General features: G+C 44.4%; 2 protein-coding genes and 1 pseudogene across 2 annotated transcripts; all 3 read left to right on the top strand.

Moving 5' to 3' along the window:
• Window positions 1–90: 90 nt before the first annotated feature.
• LOC124293389 (ras-interacting protein RIP3-like) lies at window positions 91–985 on the top strand (the record flags this gene model as incomplete). Its single annotated transcript, XM_046734231.1, is given in 2 exon segments — window positions 91–758; window positions 853–985. Coding segments are annotated over 2 exon segments (801 nt in total), but the record flags the coding sequence as incomplete, so codon positions are not given.
• A 230-nt stretch (window positions 986–1,215) lies between these two features.
• On the top strand, window positions 1,216–3,491 carry LOC124293749 (annotated as a pseudogene).
• Window positions 3,492–3,514: 23 nt separating this feature from the next.
• Window positions 3,515–7,209, top strand: LOC124293748 (pneumococcal serine-rich repeat protein-like; the record flags this gene model as incomplete). The annotated part of the gene is given in 5 exon segments (XM_046735997.1): window positions 3,515–3,727; window positions 3,893–4,505; window positions 4,567–4,844; window positions 5,018–5,903; window positions 6,209–7,209. Coding segments are annotated over 5 exon segments (2,991 nt in total), but the record flags the coding sequence as incomplete, so codon positions are not given.
• Window positions 7,210–22,651: the final 15,442 nt, after the last annotated feature.

Below are 22,651 nucleotides of genomic sequence, written 5' to 3'. Positions count from 1 at the left end.
AGCAGCGACAACAAGCAGCAACAACAAGCAGTAGTGACAACAAGCAGCAGCGACGACAAGCAGCAGCAACAACAAGCAGTGGCAACAACAAGCAGCAGCAACAACAAGCAGTGGCAACAACAAGCAGCGGCAACAACAAGCAGCAACAACAAGCAGTAGCGACAACAAGCAGCAGCAACAACAATAGGCAGCAGCAGCAGAGGCAACAACATGCAGCAACAACAAGCAGCAGCACCAACAAGCAGTAGCAACAACAAGCAACAGCGACAACAAGCAGCAGCAACAACTAGCAGCAGCAACAACAAGCAGCAGCAACAACAAGCAGCAACTACAAGCTGCAGCAACAACGAGAAGCAGCAGCAGCAGCAACAACAAGCAGCAGCAACGGCAAGCAGCAGCAACAACAAGCAGCAGCGACAACAAGCAGCAACAACAAGCAGTAGTGACAACAAGCAGCAGCGACGACAAGCAGCAGCAACAACAAGCAGTGGCAACAACAAGCAGCAGCAACAACAAGCAGTGGCAACAACAAGCAGCGGCAACAACAAGCAGCAACAACAAGCAGTAGCGACAACAAGCAGCAGCAACAACAATAGGCAGCAGCAGCAGAGGCAACAACATGCAGCAACAACAAGCAGCAGCAGCAACAAGCAGTAGCAACAACAAGCAACAGCGACAACAAGCAGCAGCAACAACAAGCTGCAGCAACAAGAAGCAGAACCAACAGGAAGCAGCAGCAACAACAATAAGCAGCAGCAGTAGAGGCAACAACATGCAGCAACAACAAGCAGCAGCAGTAACAAGCAGCAGCAACAACAAGCAGTGGCAACAACAAGCAGCAGCAACAACAAGAAGCAGCAGCAGCAGCAGCAGCAACGACAAGCAGCAACAACAAGCCGCAGCAGCAACAACAAGCAGTAGCGACAACAAGCAGCAGCGATAACAAGCAGCAGCGACAACAAGCAGCAGCGACAACAAGCAGCAGCGACAACAAGCAGCAGCAACAACAAGCTGCAGCAACAACAACAAGCAGCAGCAACAACAAGCAGCAGCGGCAACAACAAGCGGCAGCAGCAACAAGCGGCAGCAACCACAAGCAGTAGCAACAACGAGCAGCAACTACAAGCAGCAGAAGCAGCATCAACAAGCAGCGGCAACAACAAGCCGCAGGAACAACGAGCAGATTCAGCAGCGACAAAAAGCAAGAGCGACAACATGCAGCAGCTGCAAAATGCAGCGGCAACAACAAGCAGCTTCAGCAGCGACAAAAAGCAAAAGCAACAACAAGCAGCAACAACGACAAGCAGCAGCTACAACAAGCAGCTGCAACAACAAGCAGCAGCAACAACAAGCAGCAGCTACAACAAGCAGCAGCACTAACAAGCGGCTGCAAAAACAAGCAGCAGCAACAACAATAAGCAGCAGCAGCAGAGGCGACAACATGCAGCAGCAACAAGCAGCAGCAACAACAAGCAGCAGCAACAACAAGCAGTGGCAACAACAAGCAGCAGCAACAACAAGAAGCAGCAGCAGCAGCAACAACAAGCAGCAGCAACAGCAAGCAGCAGCAACAACAAGCAGCAGCAACAACAAGCAGCAGCAGCAGCAGCAGCAGCAACAACAAGCAGCAGCGACAACAACAGCAGCAACAACAAGCAGGAGCAGGAGCAAAAACAAGCAGCAGCAACAACAAGCAGCAGCAACAATAAGCAGCAGCAACAACAAGCAGCAGCAACAACAATAAGCAGCAGCAGCAGAGGCAACAACATGCAGCAACAACAAACAGCAGCAATAACAAGCAGCAGCAACAACAAGCACTGGCAACAACAAGCAGCAGCTACAACAAGCAGCAGCAACAACAAGCAGCAGCAGCAGCAGCAACAACAAGCAGCAGCGACAACAACAGCAGCAACAACATGCAGGAGCAGGAGCAGAAACAAGCAGCAGCAACAACAAGCAGCAGCAACAACAAGCAGCAGCAACAATAAGCGGCAGCAACAACAAGCAGCAGCAACAATAAGCAGCAGCAACAACAAGCAGCAGCGACAACAAGCAGCAGCGACAACAACAGCAGCAACAACATGCAGGAGCAGGAGCAGAAACAAGCAGCAGCAACAACAAGCAGCAGCAACAACAAGCAGCAGCAACAATAAGCAGCAGCAACAACAAGCAGCAGCAACAATAAGCAGCAGCAACAACAAGCAGCAGCAGCAGAGGCAACAACATGCAGCAACAACAAACAGCAGCAATAACAAGCAGCAGCAACAACAAGCAGTGGCAACAACAAGCAGCAGCAACAACAAGCAGCAACAACAAGCAGTAGTGACAACAAGCAGCAGCGATAACAAGCAGCAGCAACAACAAGCAGTAGCAACAACAAGCAGCAGCAACAACAAGCAGTGGCAACAACAAGCAGCAACAACAAGCAGTAGCGACAACAAGCAGCAGCGATAACTAGCAGCGGCGACAACAAGCAACAGCGACAACAAGCAGCAGCAACAACAAGCTGCAGCAACAAGAAGCGAAACCAACAGGAAGCAGCAGCAACAACAATAAGCAGCAGCAGCAGAGGCAACAACATGCAGCAACAACAAGCAGCAGCAATAACAAGCAGCAGCAACAACAAGCAGTGGCAACAAAAAGCAGCAGCAACAACAAGAAGCAGCAGCAGCAGCAGCAGCAACGACAAGCAGCAACAACAAGCCGCAGCAGCAACAACAAGCAGTAGCGACAACAAGCAGCAGCGATAACAAGCAGCAGCGACAACAAGCAGCAGCGACAACAAGCAGCAGCAACAACAAGCTGCAGCAACAACAACAAGCAGCAGCAACAACAAGCAGCAGCAGCAACAACAAGCGGCAGCAGCAACAAGCGGCAGCAACCACAAGCAGTAGCAACAACAAGCAGCAGCACCAAAAAGCAGCGGCAACAACAAGCAGCTGCAGCAGCGACGAAAAGCAAAAGCAACGACAAGCAGCAGCAACAACAAGCTGCAGCAACAGCAAGCGGAGGCATCAACAAGCAGCAGCAACAACAAGCAGCAGCGGCAACATCAAGCGGCGGCAGCAACATGCGGCAGCAACGACAAGCAGCAGCAACAACAAGCAGCAGCAACAACAAGCAGCAGCGACAAAAAGCAGCAGCAAAAACAAGCAGTAGCAGCAGCAACAACATGCAGCAGCAACAACAAGCAGCAGCGACAACTAGCAGCAGCAACAACAAGCAGCAGCAACAACAAGCAGCGACTACAAGCTGCAGCAACAACGAGAAGCAGCAGCAGCAGCAACAACAAGCAGCAGCAACGGCAAGCAGCAGCAACAACAAGCAGCAGCAGCAGCAGCAGCAGCAACAACAAGCAGCAGCAACAACAAGCAGCAGCGACAACAACAGCAGCAACAACAAGCAGGAGCAGGAGCAAAAACAAGCAGCAGCAACAACAAGCAGCAGCAACAATAAGCAGCGGCAACAACAAGCAGCAGCAACAACAATAAGCAGCAGCAGCAGAGGCAACAACATGCAGCAACAACAAACAGCAGCAATAACAAGCAGCAGCAACAACAAGCACTGGCAACAACAAGCAGCAGCTACAACAAGCAGCTGCAACAACAAGCAGCAGCAACAACAAGCAGCAGCTAGAACAAGCAGCAGCACTAACAAGCAGCTGCAACAACAAGCGGCAGCAACAACAAGCAGCAGCAACCAGAAGCAGAACCAACAAGATGCAGCAGCAACAACAAGCAGCAGCAACAACAAGCAGCAGCAACAACAAGCAGCAGCAACATTAAACAGCAGCAACAACAAGCAGCAGCAACAACAATAAGCAGCAGCAGCAGAGGCAACAACATGCAGCAACAACAAGCAGCAGCAATAACAAGCAGCAGCAACAACAAGCAGTGGCAACAACAAGCAGCAGCGACAACAAGCAGCAACAACAAGCAGTAGTGACAACAAGCAGCAGCGATGACAAGCAGCAGCAACAACAAGCAGTGGCAACAACAAGCAGCAGCAACAACAAGCAGTGGCAACAACAAGCAGCGGCAACAACAAGCAGCAACAACAAGCAGTAGCGACAACAAGCAGCAGCGATAACAAGCAGCGGCGACAACAAGCAACAGCGACAACAAGCAGTAGCAACAACAAGCTGCAGCAACAAGAAGCAGAACCAACAACAAGCAGCAGCAACAACAAGCAGCAGCAACAACAATAGGCAGCAGCAGCAGAGGCAACAACATGCAGCAACAACAAGCAGCAGCAATAACAAGCAGCAGCAACAACAAGCAGTGGCAACAACAAGCAGCAGCAACAACAAGAAGCAGCAGCAGCAGCAGCAGCAACGACAAGCAGCAACAACAAGCAGCAGCAGCAGCCGCAGCAGCAACAACAAGCAGTAGCGACAACAAGCAGCAGCAACAACAAGCTGCAGCAACAACAACAAGCAGCAGCAACAACAAGCAGCAGCGGCAACAACAAGCGGCAGCAGCAACAAGCGGCAGCAACCACAAGCAGTAGCAACAACAAGCAGCAGCACCAAAAAGCAGCGGCAACAACAAGTAGCTGCAGCAGCAGGCGGAAGCATTAACAAGCAGCAGCAACAACAAGCAGCAGCAGCAACAAGCAGTAGCAACAACAAGCAGCAGCAACAAAAAGCAGCGGCAACAACAAACAGCAGCAACAACAAGCAGCAGCAACAACAAGCTGCAGCAACAACAAGCGGAGGCATCAACAAGCAGCAGCAACAACAAGCAGCAGCAGCAACAAGCAGTGGCAACAACAAGCAGCAGCAACAACAAGCAGCAGCAACAACAAGAGGGAGCGGGAGCAGAAACAAGCAGCAGCAACAACAAGCAGCAGCAACAATAAGCAGCAGCAACAACAAGCAGCAGCAACAATAAGCAGCAGCAACAACAATAAGCAGCAGCAGCAGAGGCAACAATATGCAGCAACAACAAACAGCATCAATAACAAGCAGCAGCAACAACAAGCAGTAGCGACAACAAGCAGCAGCGATAACAAGCAGCAGCAACAACTAACAGTGTCAACAACACGCAGCAGCAACAACAAGCAGTGGCAACAACAAGCAGCGGCGACAAGCAGTAGCGACAACAAGCAGCAGCGATAACAAGCAGCGGCGACAACAAGCAACAGCGACAACAAGCAGCAGCAACAACAAGCTGCAGCAACAAGAAGCAGAACCAACAAGAAGCAGCAGCAACAACAAACAGCAGCAACAACAAGCAGCAGCAACAACAAGCTGCAGCAACAACAAGCGGAAGCATCAACAAGCAGCAGCAACAACAAGCAGCAGCAGCAACAAGCAGTGGCAACAACAAGCAGCAGCAACAACAAGCAGCAGCAACAACAATAAGCAGCAGCAGCAGCAGCAGCAACAACAAGCAGCAGCAACAGCAAGCAGCAGCAACAACAAGCAGCAGCGACAGCAAGCAGCAGCTACAACGAGCAGCAGCAACAACAAGCAGCAGCGGCAACAACAAGCGGCGGCAGCAACATGCGGCAGCAACGACAAGCAGCAGCAACAACAAGCAGCAGCAACAACAAGCAGCAGCGACAAAAAACAGCAGCAAAAACAAGCAGTAGCAGCAGCAACAACATGCAGCAGCAACAACAAGCAGCAGCGACAACAAGCAGCAGCAACAACAAGCAGCAGCAACAACAAGCAGCAACTACAAGCAGCAGAAGCAGCATCAACAAGCAGCAGCAACAACAAGCCGCAGGAACAACGAGCAGATTCAGCAGCGACAAAAAGCAAAAGGAACAACATGCAGCAGCTGCAAAAAGCAGCGGCAACAACAAGCAGCTTCAGCAGCGACAAAAAGCAAAAGCATCAACAAGCAGCAACAACGACAAGCAGCAGCAACAACAAGCAGCATCAACATCAAGCAGCAGCAACAACAAGCAGCAGCAACAACAATAAGCAGCAGCAGCAGAGGCAACAACATGCAGCAACAACAAGCAGCAGCAATAACAAGCAGCAGCAACAACAAGCAGTGGCAACAACAAGCAGCAGCAACAACAAGCAGCAGCAACAACAAGCAGCAACAACAAGCAGTAGTGACAACAAGCAGCAGCAACAACAAGCAGCAGCAACAACAAGCAGTGGCAACAACAAGCAGCAGCAACAACAAGCAGTGGCAATAACAAGCAGCGGCAACAACAAGCAGCAACAACAAGCGGTAGCGACAACAAGCAGCAGCGATAACAAGCAGCGGCGACAACAAGCAACAGCGACAACAAGCAGCCGCAACAACAAGCTGCAGCAACAAAAAGCAGAACCAACAACATGCAGCAGCAACAACAAGCAGCAGCAACAACAATAAGCAGCAGCAGCAGAGGCAACAACAAGCAGCAGCAACAACAAGCAGCAGCAACAACAAGCAGTGGCAAAAACAAGCAGCAGCAACAACAAGCAGTGGCAACAACAAGCAGCGGCAACAACAAGCAGTAGCGACAACAAGCAGCAGCGATAACAAGCAGCGGTGACAACAAGCAACAGCGACAACAAGCAGCAGCAACAACAAGCTGCAGCAACAAGAAGCAGAACCAACAACAAGCAGCAGCAACAACAAGCAGCAGCAACAACAATAAGCAGCAGCAGCAACAAGCAGTGGCAACAACAAGCAGCAACAACAACAAGAAGCAGCAGCAGCAGCAGCAGCAACAACAAGCAGCAGCAACAGCAAGCAGCAGCAACAACAAGCAGCAGCGACAGCAAGCAGCAGCTATAACGAGCAGCAGCAACAACAAGCAGCAGCGGCAACAACAAGCGGCGGCAGCAACATGCAGCAGCGACAAAAAGCAGCAGCAAAAACAAGCAGTAGCAGCAGCAACAACATGCAGCAGCAACAACAAGCAGCAGCGACAATAAGCAGCAGCAACAACAAGCAGCAGCAACAAGCAGCAGCAACAACAAGCAGTAGCGACAACAAGCAGCAGCGATAACAAGCAGCAGCGACAACAAGCAACAGCGACAACAAGCAGCAGCAACAACAAGCAGCAGCAACAACAAGAAGCAGCAGCAACAAGAAGCAGCAGCGACAACCAGCAGCAACAACAATAAGCAGCAGCAGCAGAGGCAACAACATGCAGCAACAACAAGCAGCCGCAACAACAAGCAGCAGCAGCAGAGGCAACAACATGCAGCAACAACAAGCAGCCGCAACAACAAGCAGCAACAACAACAAGAAGCAGCAGCAGCAGCAGCAGCAACAACAAGCAGCAGCAACAGCAAGCAGCAGCAACAACAAGCAGCAGCAACAACAAGCAGCAGCAGCAGCGGCAGCAACAACAAGCAGCAGCGACAACAAGCAGCAGCGACAACAACAGCAGCAACAACAAGCAGGAGCAGGAGCAGAAACAAGCAGCAGCAACAACAAGCAGCAGCAACAATAAGCAGCAGCAACAACAAGCAGCAGCAACAACAAGCAGCAGCAACAACAAGCAGCAGCAACAACAATAAGCAGCAGCAGCAGAGGCAATAACATGCATCAACAACAAGCAGCAGCAATAACAAGCAGCAGCAACAACAAGCAGTGGCAACAACAAGCAGCAGCAACAACAAGCAGCAACAACAAGCAGTAGCGACAACAAGCAGCAGCGATAACAAGCAGCAGCAACAACAAGCAGTGGCAACAACAAGCAGCGGCAACACCAAGCAGTAGCGACAACAAGCAGCAGCGATAACAAGCAGTAGCGACAACAAGCTGCAGCAACAAGAAGCAGAACCAACAAGAAGCAGCAGCAACAACAAGCAGCAGCAACAACAATAAGCAGCAGCAGCAGAGGCAACAACATGCAGCAACAACAAGCAGCAGCAACAACAATAAGCAGCAGCAGCAGAGGCAACAACATGCAGCAACAACAAGCAGCAGCAACAACAAGCAGTGGCAACAACAAGCAGCAGCAACAACAAGAAGCAGCAGCAGCGGCAGCAGCAACAACAAGCAGCAGCAACAGCAAGCAGCAGCAACAACAAGCAGCAGCAACAACAAGAAGCAGCAGCAACAAGAAGCAGCAGCGACAACAAGAAGCAGCAACAACAAGCAGCAGCAACAACAAGCAGCAGCAACAAAACAAGCAGCAGCAGCAGCAGCAGCAACAACAAGCAGCAGCAACAGCAAGCAGCAGCAACAACAAGAAGCAGCAGCAACAAGAAGCAGCAACAACAAGCAGCAGCAACAACAAGCAGCAACAACGAAACAAGCAGCAGCAGCAGCAACAACAAGCAGCAGCAACAGCAAGCAGCAGCAACAACAAGCAGCAGCAACAACAAGAAGCAGCAGCAACAAGAAGCAGCAGCGACAACAAGAAGCAGCAACAACAAGCAGCAGCAACAACAAGCAGCAGCAACAACAAGCAGCAGCAACAACAAGAAGCACGAACAACAAGCAGCAACAACAACATGCAGCAGTCACAACAAGCAGCAGCAACAACAAGCAGCAGCAACAACAAGCAGCAGCAACAACAAGAAGCACGAACAACAAGCAGCAACAACAACATGCAGCAGTCACAACAAGCAGCAGCACCAACATCAACAACAACAACAATAACAACAACAACAACAACAATAACAATAATATGCAATTTTCCATACGATTATTACACATTTTATTCTTTGGAAAACTTTTTGTCATATTCATCAAACTTTTTTTTGTTTTCAGAAAACTGATTTCCATTTTCTGAAAACTTTTTCTCGTTTTCTGAAAACTTTTTACGAGGAAAACGAATGAAAATGAATAATTTCTCAATATATTGATTGTAAATAAATAAATAAATAAATGTTAAGTATATGAATTCACATCTTCAAATCCAGTCAATATCGTTCCCGCATGATGGCGGATCGCCCGAGGCGTCAAACGTAAATATTCACAATAATTCTACGTCTACAGTTTTATCCTATAGCTACTGGGGGGCTGGGACAAACCCCAAGGTAGGGTGTCGGTCTGTCCAGGTATCAATTGCCGCTTGTCATCTCGCCAACTCAGAGCCAATTTTTTTTGTACGATCGAGCTTACTTCGTGTTTCTTACTTCGTATCAAACACTGGGGGAGGGTCAACTCTTGGTAAGCCATCAGAAAGCGCTTATAATCATCAAACGTGATGCTATTTACCGAAGAATTTTTTACACCCTTGGCCCGCTTACTCACTTCTTCCCCATCCCCGCCCATCGTAGTAAATGTGTACAGCTTTGCTCGCAGTCCCACAAACTCTGTCATAATTTTACCATCATTTTCATCCTTCATTAGCCCTAGTCGTTTCTTGTTTCTAAGCGGAATTCCATGCGCATTGTCGGGCGGATAGTCAGAGGTATCAAACATTGTATCCACATCACGTTTGATGATATCGTAGATGTTCGATACGTTGAATTGATAAATAAGGCTGTCTGTGTCGGTATACAACAATTTGACCTCGCTGTTCGAAAAGTTGGATTTGACATAATTATAGTGGAAATCGTAAAGAACGATTTCTGACAGATCTAGAATCGATGCACCGACGTAAATAGGTTTAGCGAAGCGAACTTTGACACGATTCATTTCAATGATAACCACATCAGCGCCTAATCGGTGCAGCTATGAAAGTTTGCCCGGGCAATAAGCGCTCTCGCACCACCTCTTCCCTCCCATTTTGTGACCAATTTTACATCTTTATGATTTCGCACATTTTCCATAGTCTTGCCGAACACCGCGTTATTCATGAGTTTGTAAAAGTTTTTCTCAAATTCATTCCTACACCGTTTGCGCATGTCCGTGTTGAGCGTGATGTAAGGCTCGAGCCATGGAGATTGTGCAAACTTTAAAACTCTGTGCACTTTCGTTACTTTCAATCCTAAACTCAAACACTGCTTAAAATTTCTATAGTGCAATATATACTTTGTTTTGGGGTGGAGGGTGGTCGCGAGTTTGGCGTTTTTACTACCTGGAGGAGTAAAATGCTCGGGACAAAGAGGCAAGTCTTTGTGATCCTCGTGGAGTTCTACAGGATAGTCCAAATCTACCTCCAGAAAGTAACCGATCGGCGAATCGTCCGGATGATTTATTATATCGATGTGCTGATACTCCCACTCGAACGAGCCGATTGGTAAATGCACGATAATAGCTGCCCCGTACAGGTTATTCACGTCAAAATACGTGAGATACGATTCCGCTTTGTTTGGATCAAAATCTGTTCCCATGAACCTATTATTGGCCCGAGCGTGTCGATTAGAACATTGCGCTACGCGGCCCCGAATGGTTCTTTCAATAAATAACACCATTCCAAGGTTGTCTAAAAGTTGCAAAGTTACATTGGTATGCTTGAGCATCGCGTCAAAAGTAAGTCCCGGTGCAGTGTAGTAGTGCAACGGATCTAAATCATATGTTTTGAAGCAGCTAGCGCGGAAATTTTCGAAAATATCGGCAAGCAAAAGAACATCGGTCTTTAAATATAAATCTGAATAGCCGCCCAATGACTCTAAATGAAATTCCCCCCAAACATTTTTAGCGTGCTCGTGATCGGTATCTGAAATATTTGCATCGCAGAGGTGCGAGTAGAAATGCTTCTTTGCAGGTAATCGCGTTTCATCGAGTTTCCCCCAACAATCGACGTATTCATACGGAAAAACGCCTTTGCGGGTCATCAAACTGAACTGAGTCGGATTATTATAAAATTTACGCGTTATGGGCTAGTCTGCATCATTCAAATATTTGGAAAGTTTATCGATGCTGCTAGCCATAAATCGAAACGAATCGATGAATCTCAAGTGCATCATCGTCCCATCAACGCGTTTCGTGAAGGATATATATTTTTCCTTATTTATGGGTAGCAGGGTAATTTCACCGGGAAAAGTTGACGCGAGGGATTTTATTAAAAAATGAGAATAGTAACCGAACAAATTGTGGAAAACTATTGGAATTGTGTGCGTCTCTCTGAAATTCAAATTACACCGATTATGAGCAGAACCACGATATTTACCCGTGAAGTGACAGTGGTCGTGACACTTTTTCTCCTCAGGGGTAAACGGCTTTTCGCAAATGTAGCAATTCTTTGCGCGCATGTGAAGATCGTGTTGCACTTGGGTAAGAGACTTCATCGGAATTATGTTTTTGACGCGTGACTCTACTTTAATCGATAAATCTTTAAGCTGCTGCATGAACCAATCTATGCAATCAACGCCACGTTTACTGTGGAACTCTGATAAAGTCTCATCGTACGCGCAATGCACATAGTACGCTACACTGTGCGGGATATGCTTTTGAAATTCACGTGTTTCACGGGTTGAAACGTGATTTTGGAATTCGTCAATCGGTATAAACTCTAATATGCATTCGAGATCGGCGTAAACGACAAACGGGACGGTACCCTTGTTCTGAAAATTTGAAAATACTAAATCTTTCGACTCGGGAAATTCCATGCGTACTTCATTTAGCATAATACAATCTTGCCGATGATTGTCGTAGGCATGTTTCACACTCAAGTGACACAAATCTGTCGCATAAAAACAGTTGACCATCGTGATCAGACAATTGTTTGCTCACCAATCATGAAAGATCTTTAATCCAAGCAAAGTGGAATCTTGGTGTTAACTGGCGAGCCATATCGTTTTCTGGATTACTCTCAACCATCAGAAGATGAATCGTGTCAAAGATCGCGGTACTCAAATGATCGCTCAAATAAATTGGCACGATGACGCTGTTATTTGATTTTGCATGATGTGAAAAAGTTTGAGATTCTATCCCATATACATTGATTCGCAAATTATTCAATCTCTCAAGCTTTTCCACATCATGTAGAGTAGCAGGGAATTTGATACCTGTACAGTCCAACTCGGAGATAAAGCGGCGATAATGGCTAGTCCTATCGGTGTGGGTGTTGGTCGGGTGGCGTGCTGCAGTGATGGACCAGAGAAGACATCTTTCATCTTTGTTTTTCACATTGACCACCGCTTTCTTCCGCTGAATGTCCTTGGGCAGCTCAACGAATGTCGGAAGCCCCGCAGCGAGAGGCTGGTACCGGTTGATATTTACGGCAGTATTGAGGATCTCGATCATGCTCCACCCAGAATCGCGTTGTTCAAAATCCTCAACCTTCACAAGTAGATCGACCCTTGCGTGTGTAAACCAACCGTCGATATCGCTCGAGGGGAGGATCGCGATGTTGGCAGTGTTGAAGCTTTTAACTTCTTCCGCAATCCCCTCGTGCTTTATGTTTTCAAATTTGCACGATAATGTGAGGTTAACCTTCACATTACCCTCCTGGCGCAGTACCAGCCTCAATCGCTCAACGATGATCCGTTGCGCATCGTCGAAAAAGGTGTCCAAATTCTTATGTCCGAGATTTGTGACGACTCCCGTTCAGATCCGGTTGGCGAAAGCACTTTCGACTTCGTCCCACTGCACGCTCGCAGGACTGCGGATGTTAGCACCCATCACCACGGCGTGCTGCTGCTGCTGCCGCTGCTGCTGTCGCTGCCTCAGCCGCTGCCGAATCTTTGCTATCCAGGATTGTACGAGTGTGATTGTGTGCTGAATTTGCAGTTTCGCACCTATGCTCGTTCTCGGTCGCTTGGAAACATCACGCAGCAATTGGAGATTTTCCATTCCAACGTCAATCCAGTGCTGGAAGATGTCGTCATTCTCCTGCTGGGGATGGAGCTCGCCCAACAAATCGTGCGCGTTCTCCATCGTTTTGACGATATATGAGTATGTTTCAGCGGCCATGACTTTAAGGCTGATATTTGCAGAACTTTGATGAACTTTTAACTTGCACGTATCGTGTAAGACTGATGAGTCTGCATCGGATGCGTTGAGTTAATATATGCAGATAAATCGTGAGAATTCGGGAGAGTGGTAGTGAAAGGTCCAAGCTTGGTACCCTCACTCGCCATCCAGTCGATTAGTACAAAAGGATGTATTCGAAGTATGTTGAAAATATTATTTTCGCCCCGAGGGCAAACACGGTTGCAGTCGTTGAACGTTTCCCAGCGCACAATCATACGTCGGGACGTATCTTATTCCTCGTTGATCTGACGAGACTCGATCCAATCGGCTTCGCGTTCATCGTCATCTGGTTCGTTGTCCGACAAGATTGCGATCACCTCATTTTCCCATTTTTGAAAATGCAGGATTAACGTTTTGTCCTGAACATATATCCTGTGCAGTCTGTGCGGTTGCACACGAGCTCTCCGGACACATCCAACGAGCCGCCGAAGATCTTGTAGCGAAAACTCTGAAGGTCTATAAAAAACGAATATTCTTAGCTCATTTGGCTTAGTTATTTGCATATCAAATACTGTATCTGCGATGTCTGTTATGTCGACTATGGCATCAAAATATGTATCGTATACACCGTCTCCGATATCCAAGCATCGGACCATTTCTGCTAATAGAGTCTTAACATGATAATTGCTATTGTAATTAATTATAACTGTTACTCGATACAGTCCTATTTCTACAATTGTACGTATTCCAGGGCGCTGATCCTTTTCTCCCCTGATGACTACCTTAACGTAGTCATCACCTGATTCGGGTAGTTTCATGTTTTATATACAGTATTCTAAATCATTGCGTAGAGTAATGTTAATGCCTTGTGAATTTCCTGTTTTATGAGACAAGGAAATGTTCCTGAAAATCGAAGTGTTTGAATTAGTAAGGTTTCAAAGTTTTTTTGTAGTTATTTCTTTTCTTTCTTCCCCCAATTCTTCTATGTGAACTATTGTGATTTTTCCATCTACAAGTATTTTTGCATTATTATTGTCCAATACCTTAATCAGCTTATGTGGGCCGGTGTGTTGATCTGCCAGTTTGTTTTTCAGCGGTTCCTTTAAAAGAAATACAAAATCACCCACTTGTAACTGTACGGGTTTTATTATTTTATCGTAATATATCTATACTTTTGTTTGGCTTGTGCCAGATTTTATCAAGTGTGGGTTTGTAGTTTCCGTAACTTAGTACATAGAGAAGGTAACTATTCTTCACATGTTTTGTCAGTTGCCGGTTCTAAAGTCGCATAGCTAGACGGAGTTCTTGCCTCATGTCCAAAGACTAGTTCATATGGGGAGTATCTCGTACCTTCGTGAACGCTGGTGTTGTATGAGAACATAGCTACATCTAATCATTCATCTCAATCAGATTTTTCAGTTACATACTGCTTTAGTTATCCCGCCAGTACATAATGTGATCGCTCTATGAATCCGTTAGACTGGGGGTGGAATGCGGTAGTTCTAATTTGTGTTATTTTAAATGTTTTAGCAAGCGTCTTTATCAGTGAGCTAGTCAAATTGGCTTCCCGGTCTGATGGAATATCTCTAGGCGCTCCGTATACACGTGTGAACTTTTTGACTAGAGCATCAGCTATGTCTATTGAATTTGTTTCCTTAAGAGGTGAAGCTAAAGAATACTTTGTCAAAAGGTTTGTATGTACTCGGTTCTCTTTTTTGTTACAGGTTACGGACCTACGATATCCATTTAAACTTTCTCAACAGCCATATCTGGTGTGTCGGTGATGATCATTGGTTGTTTGTGTTTTATACAAGTGAGTCTTTTAGTCGCGCACTATAAGCATTTTTCAATGTTATCTTGTAATTGTCTTTTCATATTAGACCAAATATATTATCGTCTGATTCTATGATAAGTTTTGGTTACACCCTGATGACTTCCTATCTCGGATTTGTGGTATTCCACAATAATTTCTAACCTTTGTCCATCAGGTGGAATTTGAATAAGGTCTTTGTATATAGTCAATATACACGGGCTGTCCCTTAGTATGGCTTTTATTCTCCTGAGGTTTTCGTTCCATCAGATATTATCAATCGAGGGGTGAACCACAAGAGAGATATTTGGTGTACAAAGGATGGGAAATATCGGGAGATGTTGGGAGGTATTGGAAAATATTGGTAAATATTGGAAAATGCTGGGAGATATCGGGAGATGTTAGGTGATATAGGAATATGTCGGGAGATATTGGGAGATATTGGGAGATACGAGGGAAATATTGGTTGCCGGGAGTTTTAAAATCTATCAACAGATGTCGTTAGGAGATGGCTTGGGAGACGGAGGTACCGAAGAGTTATTAAAAATATAATAAATAAAAATATTCAAGTATAAGATAATAATGAAAAACGTTAATTTCTGGCAATGGGAATGTTAAATTTTCATTAAAAATATTTGAAAATACAGTGATATATAGGGAAGTATTGGGAGACATCGGAAAATGTTGGGAGATGTCAGGATGTATTGGAAGATATCTGGAAATATTGGGAGGTATCGGAAAATATTGGGAGATATTTAAGAAAAGAAGATATGTTGTACGCGGTTTTGCTAGTGATTCAACCCTCGTTATCAATGAAGTTGGTCTTGGCTATTGCTACTTCAGTAAGTTCTACTTCATGAATCACGTCTAATAGTGATGACAGAGCTTTATTTGAAATTTCCCCATCTGTTTTCCTATTAATCGACTCCTTAATGGGTAACGCAATCATTGACACAAGTAACTTGATGTTCATTTATGTTTTAAAGTTGAAAATCAACGAGATCATGCAATAGTTTGACTTCGCCGCTTTTGTCAGGTTTAATCCGAAAAATATCGATCTTAGGAAGAAACATGCCAAGACAAAAGTTGTGGGAAATTAACTTTCCTACAACTTCTGGCATTAACATTTTTCGTTCGAACTGAATATGGCCGAGTTATTCGAGAAAAACGGTTTTTCTTAAAATTAAAAATGGCGGACATAAGCAAGTCAGATTTGGTCGGCATTTCGAATTTGGACCGCCAGTCACCCTCCCCAATGATTCAATTGAAAAAGAGCGATAACGGACTTATTGCAAGGTTTAAAGTACATACTTTACACTCTGTTCGACGAGAGACCGACACAGCGTCGCGTTGGTTCGGGCAGAGTGGGGGTCGGGTGGGAATAGCGAAGCTCGCGCCTCAGTATCGTACTCATAATATTGTACATTGGTGCCCTGCACCAAAAGTCTACGCTCTGTGAAAGGACTAAAAGGTGAAATAATATGAACGTCACGGTCTCATTACACCTCGAATAAATTTATTCTACTTCCTCAGACATATTTTCTGCCATCGTATACATTAATCAACCAGAAGAACAAAAACGCAATTCAAAATCCATAATTCCGAATTTATTCGCAACGTTGCAACGACTGACGCTCCACGGTTTCAATTGGTTTGAAATTAACCGTTAGGTTTGGAATCGATCGTTAGGTTTGAAATTAACAGTTTGGTTTGCAATTAACCGTTAGGTTTGGAATCGATCGTTAGGTTTGAAATTAACAGTTAGGTTTGGAATCAATCGTTAGGTTCGAAATTAACAGTTTGGTTTGCAATTAACCGTTAGGTTTGGAATCGATCGTTAGGTTTGAAATTAACAGTTAGGTTTGAGTACCTGGGTACTCTTGCCGACTATAGCCGGGTCTGGTCAGCCGCGAGACCAGTTCGGATACCTGGAATGGGTAAAGTGGGCGGAGCATTGAGCTCGGCTTTGAGCGGGATCTGACCGAACTGGACGCGGTTGGCTTCGTAAGCGTGTCGATCTCTCGTGGAACAATGGATAGTGACTGGGCCAAGTTTGCGATTCGGAAGAAAAACACGTGGTGGTCGTAGATACCACGTAATTGCCCTATGAATGCTAGTGTCATCTACTTTTGGGACTGATTCCAAGAACTCCTAGTTTTATGGCAGTCTAGATCTTGAATCTGCTTTTCGGATATTTTTTCACCGTATGCATGCAGTAAATAAATTGAATATATATCCACAATGAACTGAAATTCTAGGTCCACAACTTATGTATGAGATTTGGCAAGATGAAATCGCAAAATTCGAGCTCTTGATGCATCAAAACGTACGATTTTCAGGGTATGTTGATAGTTGAATTTTATAAAAATGAACGCCGATGTTTAAAAAGCCGTGGGAAGTGAAGACCGAAAAAATGTTGACTCAGTTGCACAGGACGCAAATTATTTTTTTGGAACGAATAAAATTGCGATGGTTGAAAAATATTGAATTTTATGTGAATGGTGTATCACAGCAAACCTGAGAAGAATATTTTGAAAAATAAACAAAACTTGCGAGTGATTTAGGTTTATCGGTAGTATTTTCCAGGTTTCTTAGCCTTGTGTGCTTTGTAGAAAATAGTATTCTGCGTAAAATGAGCCATCGACAAGTGAGATCAACTGAATTTACTCGATATAATTATGATAATGTAACCATCCTTTGTGAAGAACCTAACTACTATAAACGTTTATTACTAGAAATGTGCAACATTGTAGGACATCCGAGTTCTGTCAACCTTAGACAAGATGTCGGAACACCTGAGCAATGTCTACAAACCCCTTCTTACTGACCACATGTCACAGACTGTCTAGCTCTAAGTTGTACATACTTTGAGTTTCCCACTCTGCTATTGTTTTCCTATTTCATGCTATCCCGGTTTGCTTTCTCTCAGGGTTACCGGTAATTTTCCCAAGTGTTGTTTCTATTTACGTTCAACAGTTTACTCAATTATTTTTGATATAGGGAACTGGGAGATGAGGATACCAATTTACGATGGTTGTCGACACCTTTTTTTCACCTTTATGACCTTTTGCTTTCCGGAATATCTCACCGCCAATTTATTTAACAAGTGTAAATAATTTATATAATCTACGTTGTTTATCGATTGGAGCAGATGCGAATGGTCTTCGATCACCTGATCCGAAGAACCATTTCTCTCCTTTTTGCATTTTATGATTCCTGACTAGTGTTTTATACTCTGAACTTCTTTTATACAAGGTAGATTTCAATTACATTGAGGCGTGTACAGCAAAGTATAATTATAATTCTTTTTACGTTTCTTTTTTTTTCGAACCACGGCTATCCAAGGCTCTCGGTACCAATTATACATTAAATTTATCCATTCTCGACATTTGTTTTAAATTTCACCATGTAATCACCAAAATCAATATCAAAGATTCGTGCTATTATGACAAGCGTTTGCACAATAACTCGTCTTTACCGGCAGTCAGATCATTTGCCCGATGAAAATAATGTCAACGTATATGAATCGAAGTTAATTAAATTTATCCCGGATTAAGGAGGATGCAAATTACTTATTATAGCAACATTCAGGTATAAAATTGAAAATAACATTTATTATTTCGACTGTCACTTACGTTTAATCAATGTGCAAATACCAGGTCGTGTTGATTTCATGCACGATGAGTTCACTGTTTCAGTGTTGTATTAGCGTCACTTGTTTGAATTGTAAAAAGTAGAATTCGCGTTCTAATTTACAGGATAAGTATACCTCCATCGAAAGTCTAATCACGAGTAAAAATTAATTCACTGTGTTCATCCGCAAAATTTATTCTCACCCGAAGCATTAAATGCTTGGTACGAAAAGAAAATATAATACATGTGGCCCGTGGCTGAAATTAACTGCGTACAATGACTTTTTCAATTAATCGTTATTTATGATGTTGAGTTGAACAGAAGAGAACCATTGACTTGAACTCAAGATCGTTACTAAAACACCATCAAACGAAGAGCGCATTTGACTTCTCTTCAAAACCGTTCGACTCTGACCACGAAGAGGTAACGACTGAGTTTGCAATCCTCTTCAAAATTCATATACGTATACTGCGGGCCGAGGCTGAAATTCGCAGGGTGGGGGCAACGCCTGAGGGAGTCAGGCAGGGAAGGGGGAAGGCCCATACGATGTTCAAATGTTTCGTGACGAGATGATTCCTTATTCAAAATTGTTGTGGGTGAAATAGCAGTGGCATATTACAGTTAAATCGAAAACAGCAAAACAAATTATTATAAAATATTTCGTCGACAGCTGAGACGCGTATTCACGCACTCAGAACACGTCACGTGGCTACCGCTGAAACGACTGGGATAACATATCGATTGTTTAACGATTCGCGGCATTTAGATACCACTGGAATTTATTACACCCACAACAAAATAACAGCCCAAATATGTCAAATGCATTTCCGTTGTTGGTTAAGCTCTATTTACTGATATTTTACGACGCAAAAATTCGGTGATATAAGATGGCGCCACTATTAGCTTTTCGGCTCGGCGCTGAGCTGGCGAGGCTGATTGTTAGCCACGGCTGAGCGTAAATTTCCGTCTGCCCCGTTCACTGTACACGCATACTAATGCACAGCTTGTGTAGTATACTACACACTGCTCGAGCGGGTTGAGCCGCTGCAAGCAGCAGCGAAATTGTCGAACAATTCATGTTTGACTTTTGACCGATACGAAGAATCAACGCTGAAATATCCAGGTAAGTATTTGAACAAAACATGTGAAACTGTTTATATTTATTATAATTTGCCAGATCGTCGTAGTGGCCATATAAAATGCATACCGATTTTGAATAACTCGTGAGGATAACGATACGCAATTTGCGTGTTAACCTAAAACTTATCATTGTTTACCTCTGACGAAAATTTCTCTACTGATATTTAATTTAAAAGCGATAATGAGATCCATTGACAAATTATTCTGAAGTACATTACTCGTTATTCCGCTTTCGACTTTAAATAGAATGTTATTGTCAGACTTGCCGTCAAATGTTTGGGGATACATTGTGACGTGGATTTTTACCGTTCTTCGGCCACTCGGAGAAATGGCCGATAACTTACCGCGTGCACAATACTTTGGCCGCCCGTGATGTAAGCTGAAAACCTGATTAACACGCCTCGAAACTGTTAATTCGCCAGACAGCGGGAATTTACTCGGTAGCTCAGTACCTCGGAGAGGGGAGGGGTAATTTTGGGAGAGAGAAAGAGAGAGAGAGACACTCGACCACAACACGCTATTTAACAAAAAATAAAATAAAATAATATATTTTCTAGTAGTGGCGATTCAAAACAAAAAAAATAGAGGGTGAGATTCGCTCTTCGCGATCCAAAAGAAAATAAACAAACAGCACTTATAAAAACCACTATATGAGAAACCTCAAGGGGGGAACCCAGTTTAGACCGATCGAAAAATCGTCTTTTTTTTATTGCATGAATCGTTAGTATAACTATTCAAGAATATGTGGTCAAAATTTCAAAGCAAAATTCCCATTAGTTCGAATGCAATGAGCACTTAAGTGACCGCCCGTCGGTTCTGTGAAGAAGCGCACGGTAATTATAACGGAGCGGTCGCCCAGACCCTTCTTTTCCAGCTACCTGCCTCAATACCGCTGTACTATTGAATAATAGAATGACGCATATGAGCAAGAAGAGGGTTTGCTATATGGTGCTGGAATAGCTGCTTAACCGGTGAGCATTTTTTATAATTAATTACTGCCTTGAATTTCTCGTTTTCGCTACATTTTATTTCAAACGCGTTTTTCTCGAAACGACTTTTTTTCGACTTGCGCACATTCTAGCTCAAAAAGTTATTGATAAATCGTTCTGAAATTTGGTGTAGATATTCTTTATTCAATTACACGTGATATGAACCTAATTCGGGGATTATATTGTTATTAAAAATATATGTTTTTATGCAAGAAAGATGAAAAAATATAGTATGAAAACATGACATTGTGTTCAAACACCTCAAAAACATGCAATTTTCAATTTGTTTGATCAAAATTAGGTTCATATTCTTAGAAAATATGTTTTTAATGAAAAAAAAAAATCCTGATGATTACAGATAAAAATTGCGACGTCAGGGATGTACGCAAGCCAAATGCTCGGACGCCCATGGACTGCACGCGGTAACTCCACTATTTCTGGCGGAAATCATTTGAAAAAATTTCAAAGTGTACTTGAAAACATAAATAAAATATCCTCCAAGTTTAAACATTTTGTGATTATTCCTTCCTGGTTAAAAAAAATCATGAAAAACTTAAAATTTCGACCTCATAAACCGGTTTCCCCCCTTAAGCCTTCTTGCGCTAGTCGCACACTTAACAATAAACAATAGAACAAAACCTAAAAAGAAAATCTGGCTCGACGCGCTAATCACGATCGTCCTCTACGAAATACCGCGCTAATCACCAAACTATAATACTAAACTACAAGGGCAATAACTAAAACAAAACCTCACTCGACGCGCTAACCGCAATCGCCCGTGACTAAATTATAACGCTAATCGCAACACCGGATAATACGCCAAAGAGCTGAATTCTTAAAGACAAAAGAAAAAAGAACTATAGCTTATTGCGCTAATCACAACCCTAATTACTACCTTAAATCATACTTTCTTAATTCTACCTTGCTAAGGCTTATCGCAACGCATCCGACTTCAACTTTCTCCAGGGCTTCCAAACTCGATTCGCGAATTCGAATACTCCCCTTTCGACGATTCGCGACCTACAAGAGAGGTGACACTCAAACCGTATAACGTGACTCCACCCGGTACAGCGGAATTTTTGCTGTATGCAATCCCCAAAACGCGAGAAACGCGACTCGATACCGTGACTCTACTCGGCTGTCCTAATGATCCAAAAATGCACTCAGTAATTAACGCGTAACTCAAGCTACGGTTACCAAGCAAAAGTATCGACTAAAGAATTTCGAGTACTTTGATAACGCAAATCCTACATGGCTGTCCGTTTCTCGGCAAGCCGTTATTTCACGACTCTCGAAATTCTTTCGCAGGAATATCAACAGGGCTTACCGGTCCACATCCACGGTACAGAGTCTCTCACTCCCTCGTTTTTCGCTACAGTCATCCTCGCAACCACACTAAAAGAACAATCGACAACTAAACTCGCTGCCTCGACTTCGAAAGTATAACTCCTGCTTCGTGCAATCGCCAGAACTTGAGTGATCTCGAAATTGACGACCGCCCGCAACGCCGATCTCGCTACGCTACTTCCTTTGTGACGTCATATCCGCAATAATACGCAACAATCGATCCGTCATCGATTTCGTGGATTGCGCAACTTGGCGCGCACCTGTCGTAGCCTCGCGACGCAGAACTTGAGGCTAGATCGCAATTTCATCCTTCGCGCAGCTTTACGATGTCCCGGGGTTGAGCGGGGTGGTGCTCCCTCGTCGCTAGTCGATCATTCGCAGATTCGTTGGTCAGGTGTTGGCAGGGTGACCGGGGGAGGCTTCGGCACGCCGGCCGCCAGCGGGAATCGCGTTCGCCTTGGATTCCCGCGATGTAGGGATCTTCGTTGGCTCCCTCTTCGCAGCCTCGAGATCCTTCCCTCGAGATCGTCGCTTTTCCGCCACTCCGAAATATGCTCGACTTCGTAGTTGACCTTTGGCCTGGTGCCATTGTACTCGAAAAAATTTAAAAAAACAAAAGCCTGCAATATCTTAGTCGCTATTCGCTACAGTGTCCACCCTCGGAAGCTCGGATGCGTGACTCCAGTTCTGGCGCTCTTTTCTAACCGCTTCGCTATCGGGAACTCCTAAGTTTGGTTCTGCCTAGGGTTTAGCTAGCCCCTTGTAACGGGCATCAAAAATGCCACGTTACAACATATTTTAGCTCCAATATTACGAAAACAAAGTTTCAATCGTGATATATGTTACCTAGTGAAAGAAAAACTGGTTAAGGTTACTGCCGTTATAGTTTATAAATACAATCAGAAAATTTAATTTCATGAATATAAATCAATATTTTTGAAGTAGTATTCCGAAAGTAGCCAGAAAAAATTGTGCCGGTTGTGATTGACCTAGGATTGTATGACAGGATATTTAAAGCGACC

The sequence above is a fragment of the Neodiprion lecontei genome, chromosome 3 (assembly GCF_021901455.1).
Source record: "Neodiprion lecontei isolate iyNeoLeco1 chromosome 3, iyNeoLeco1.1, whole genome shotgun sequence".
Lineage (NCBI taxonomy): Eukaryota > Metazoa > Arthropoda > Insecta > Hymenoptera > Diprionidae > Neodiprion > Neodiprion lecontei.
Note: the sequence above shows the minus strand (reverse complement) of the source record. Positions and strands in the feature narration are given on the sequence as shown.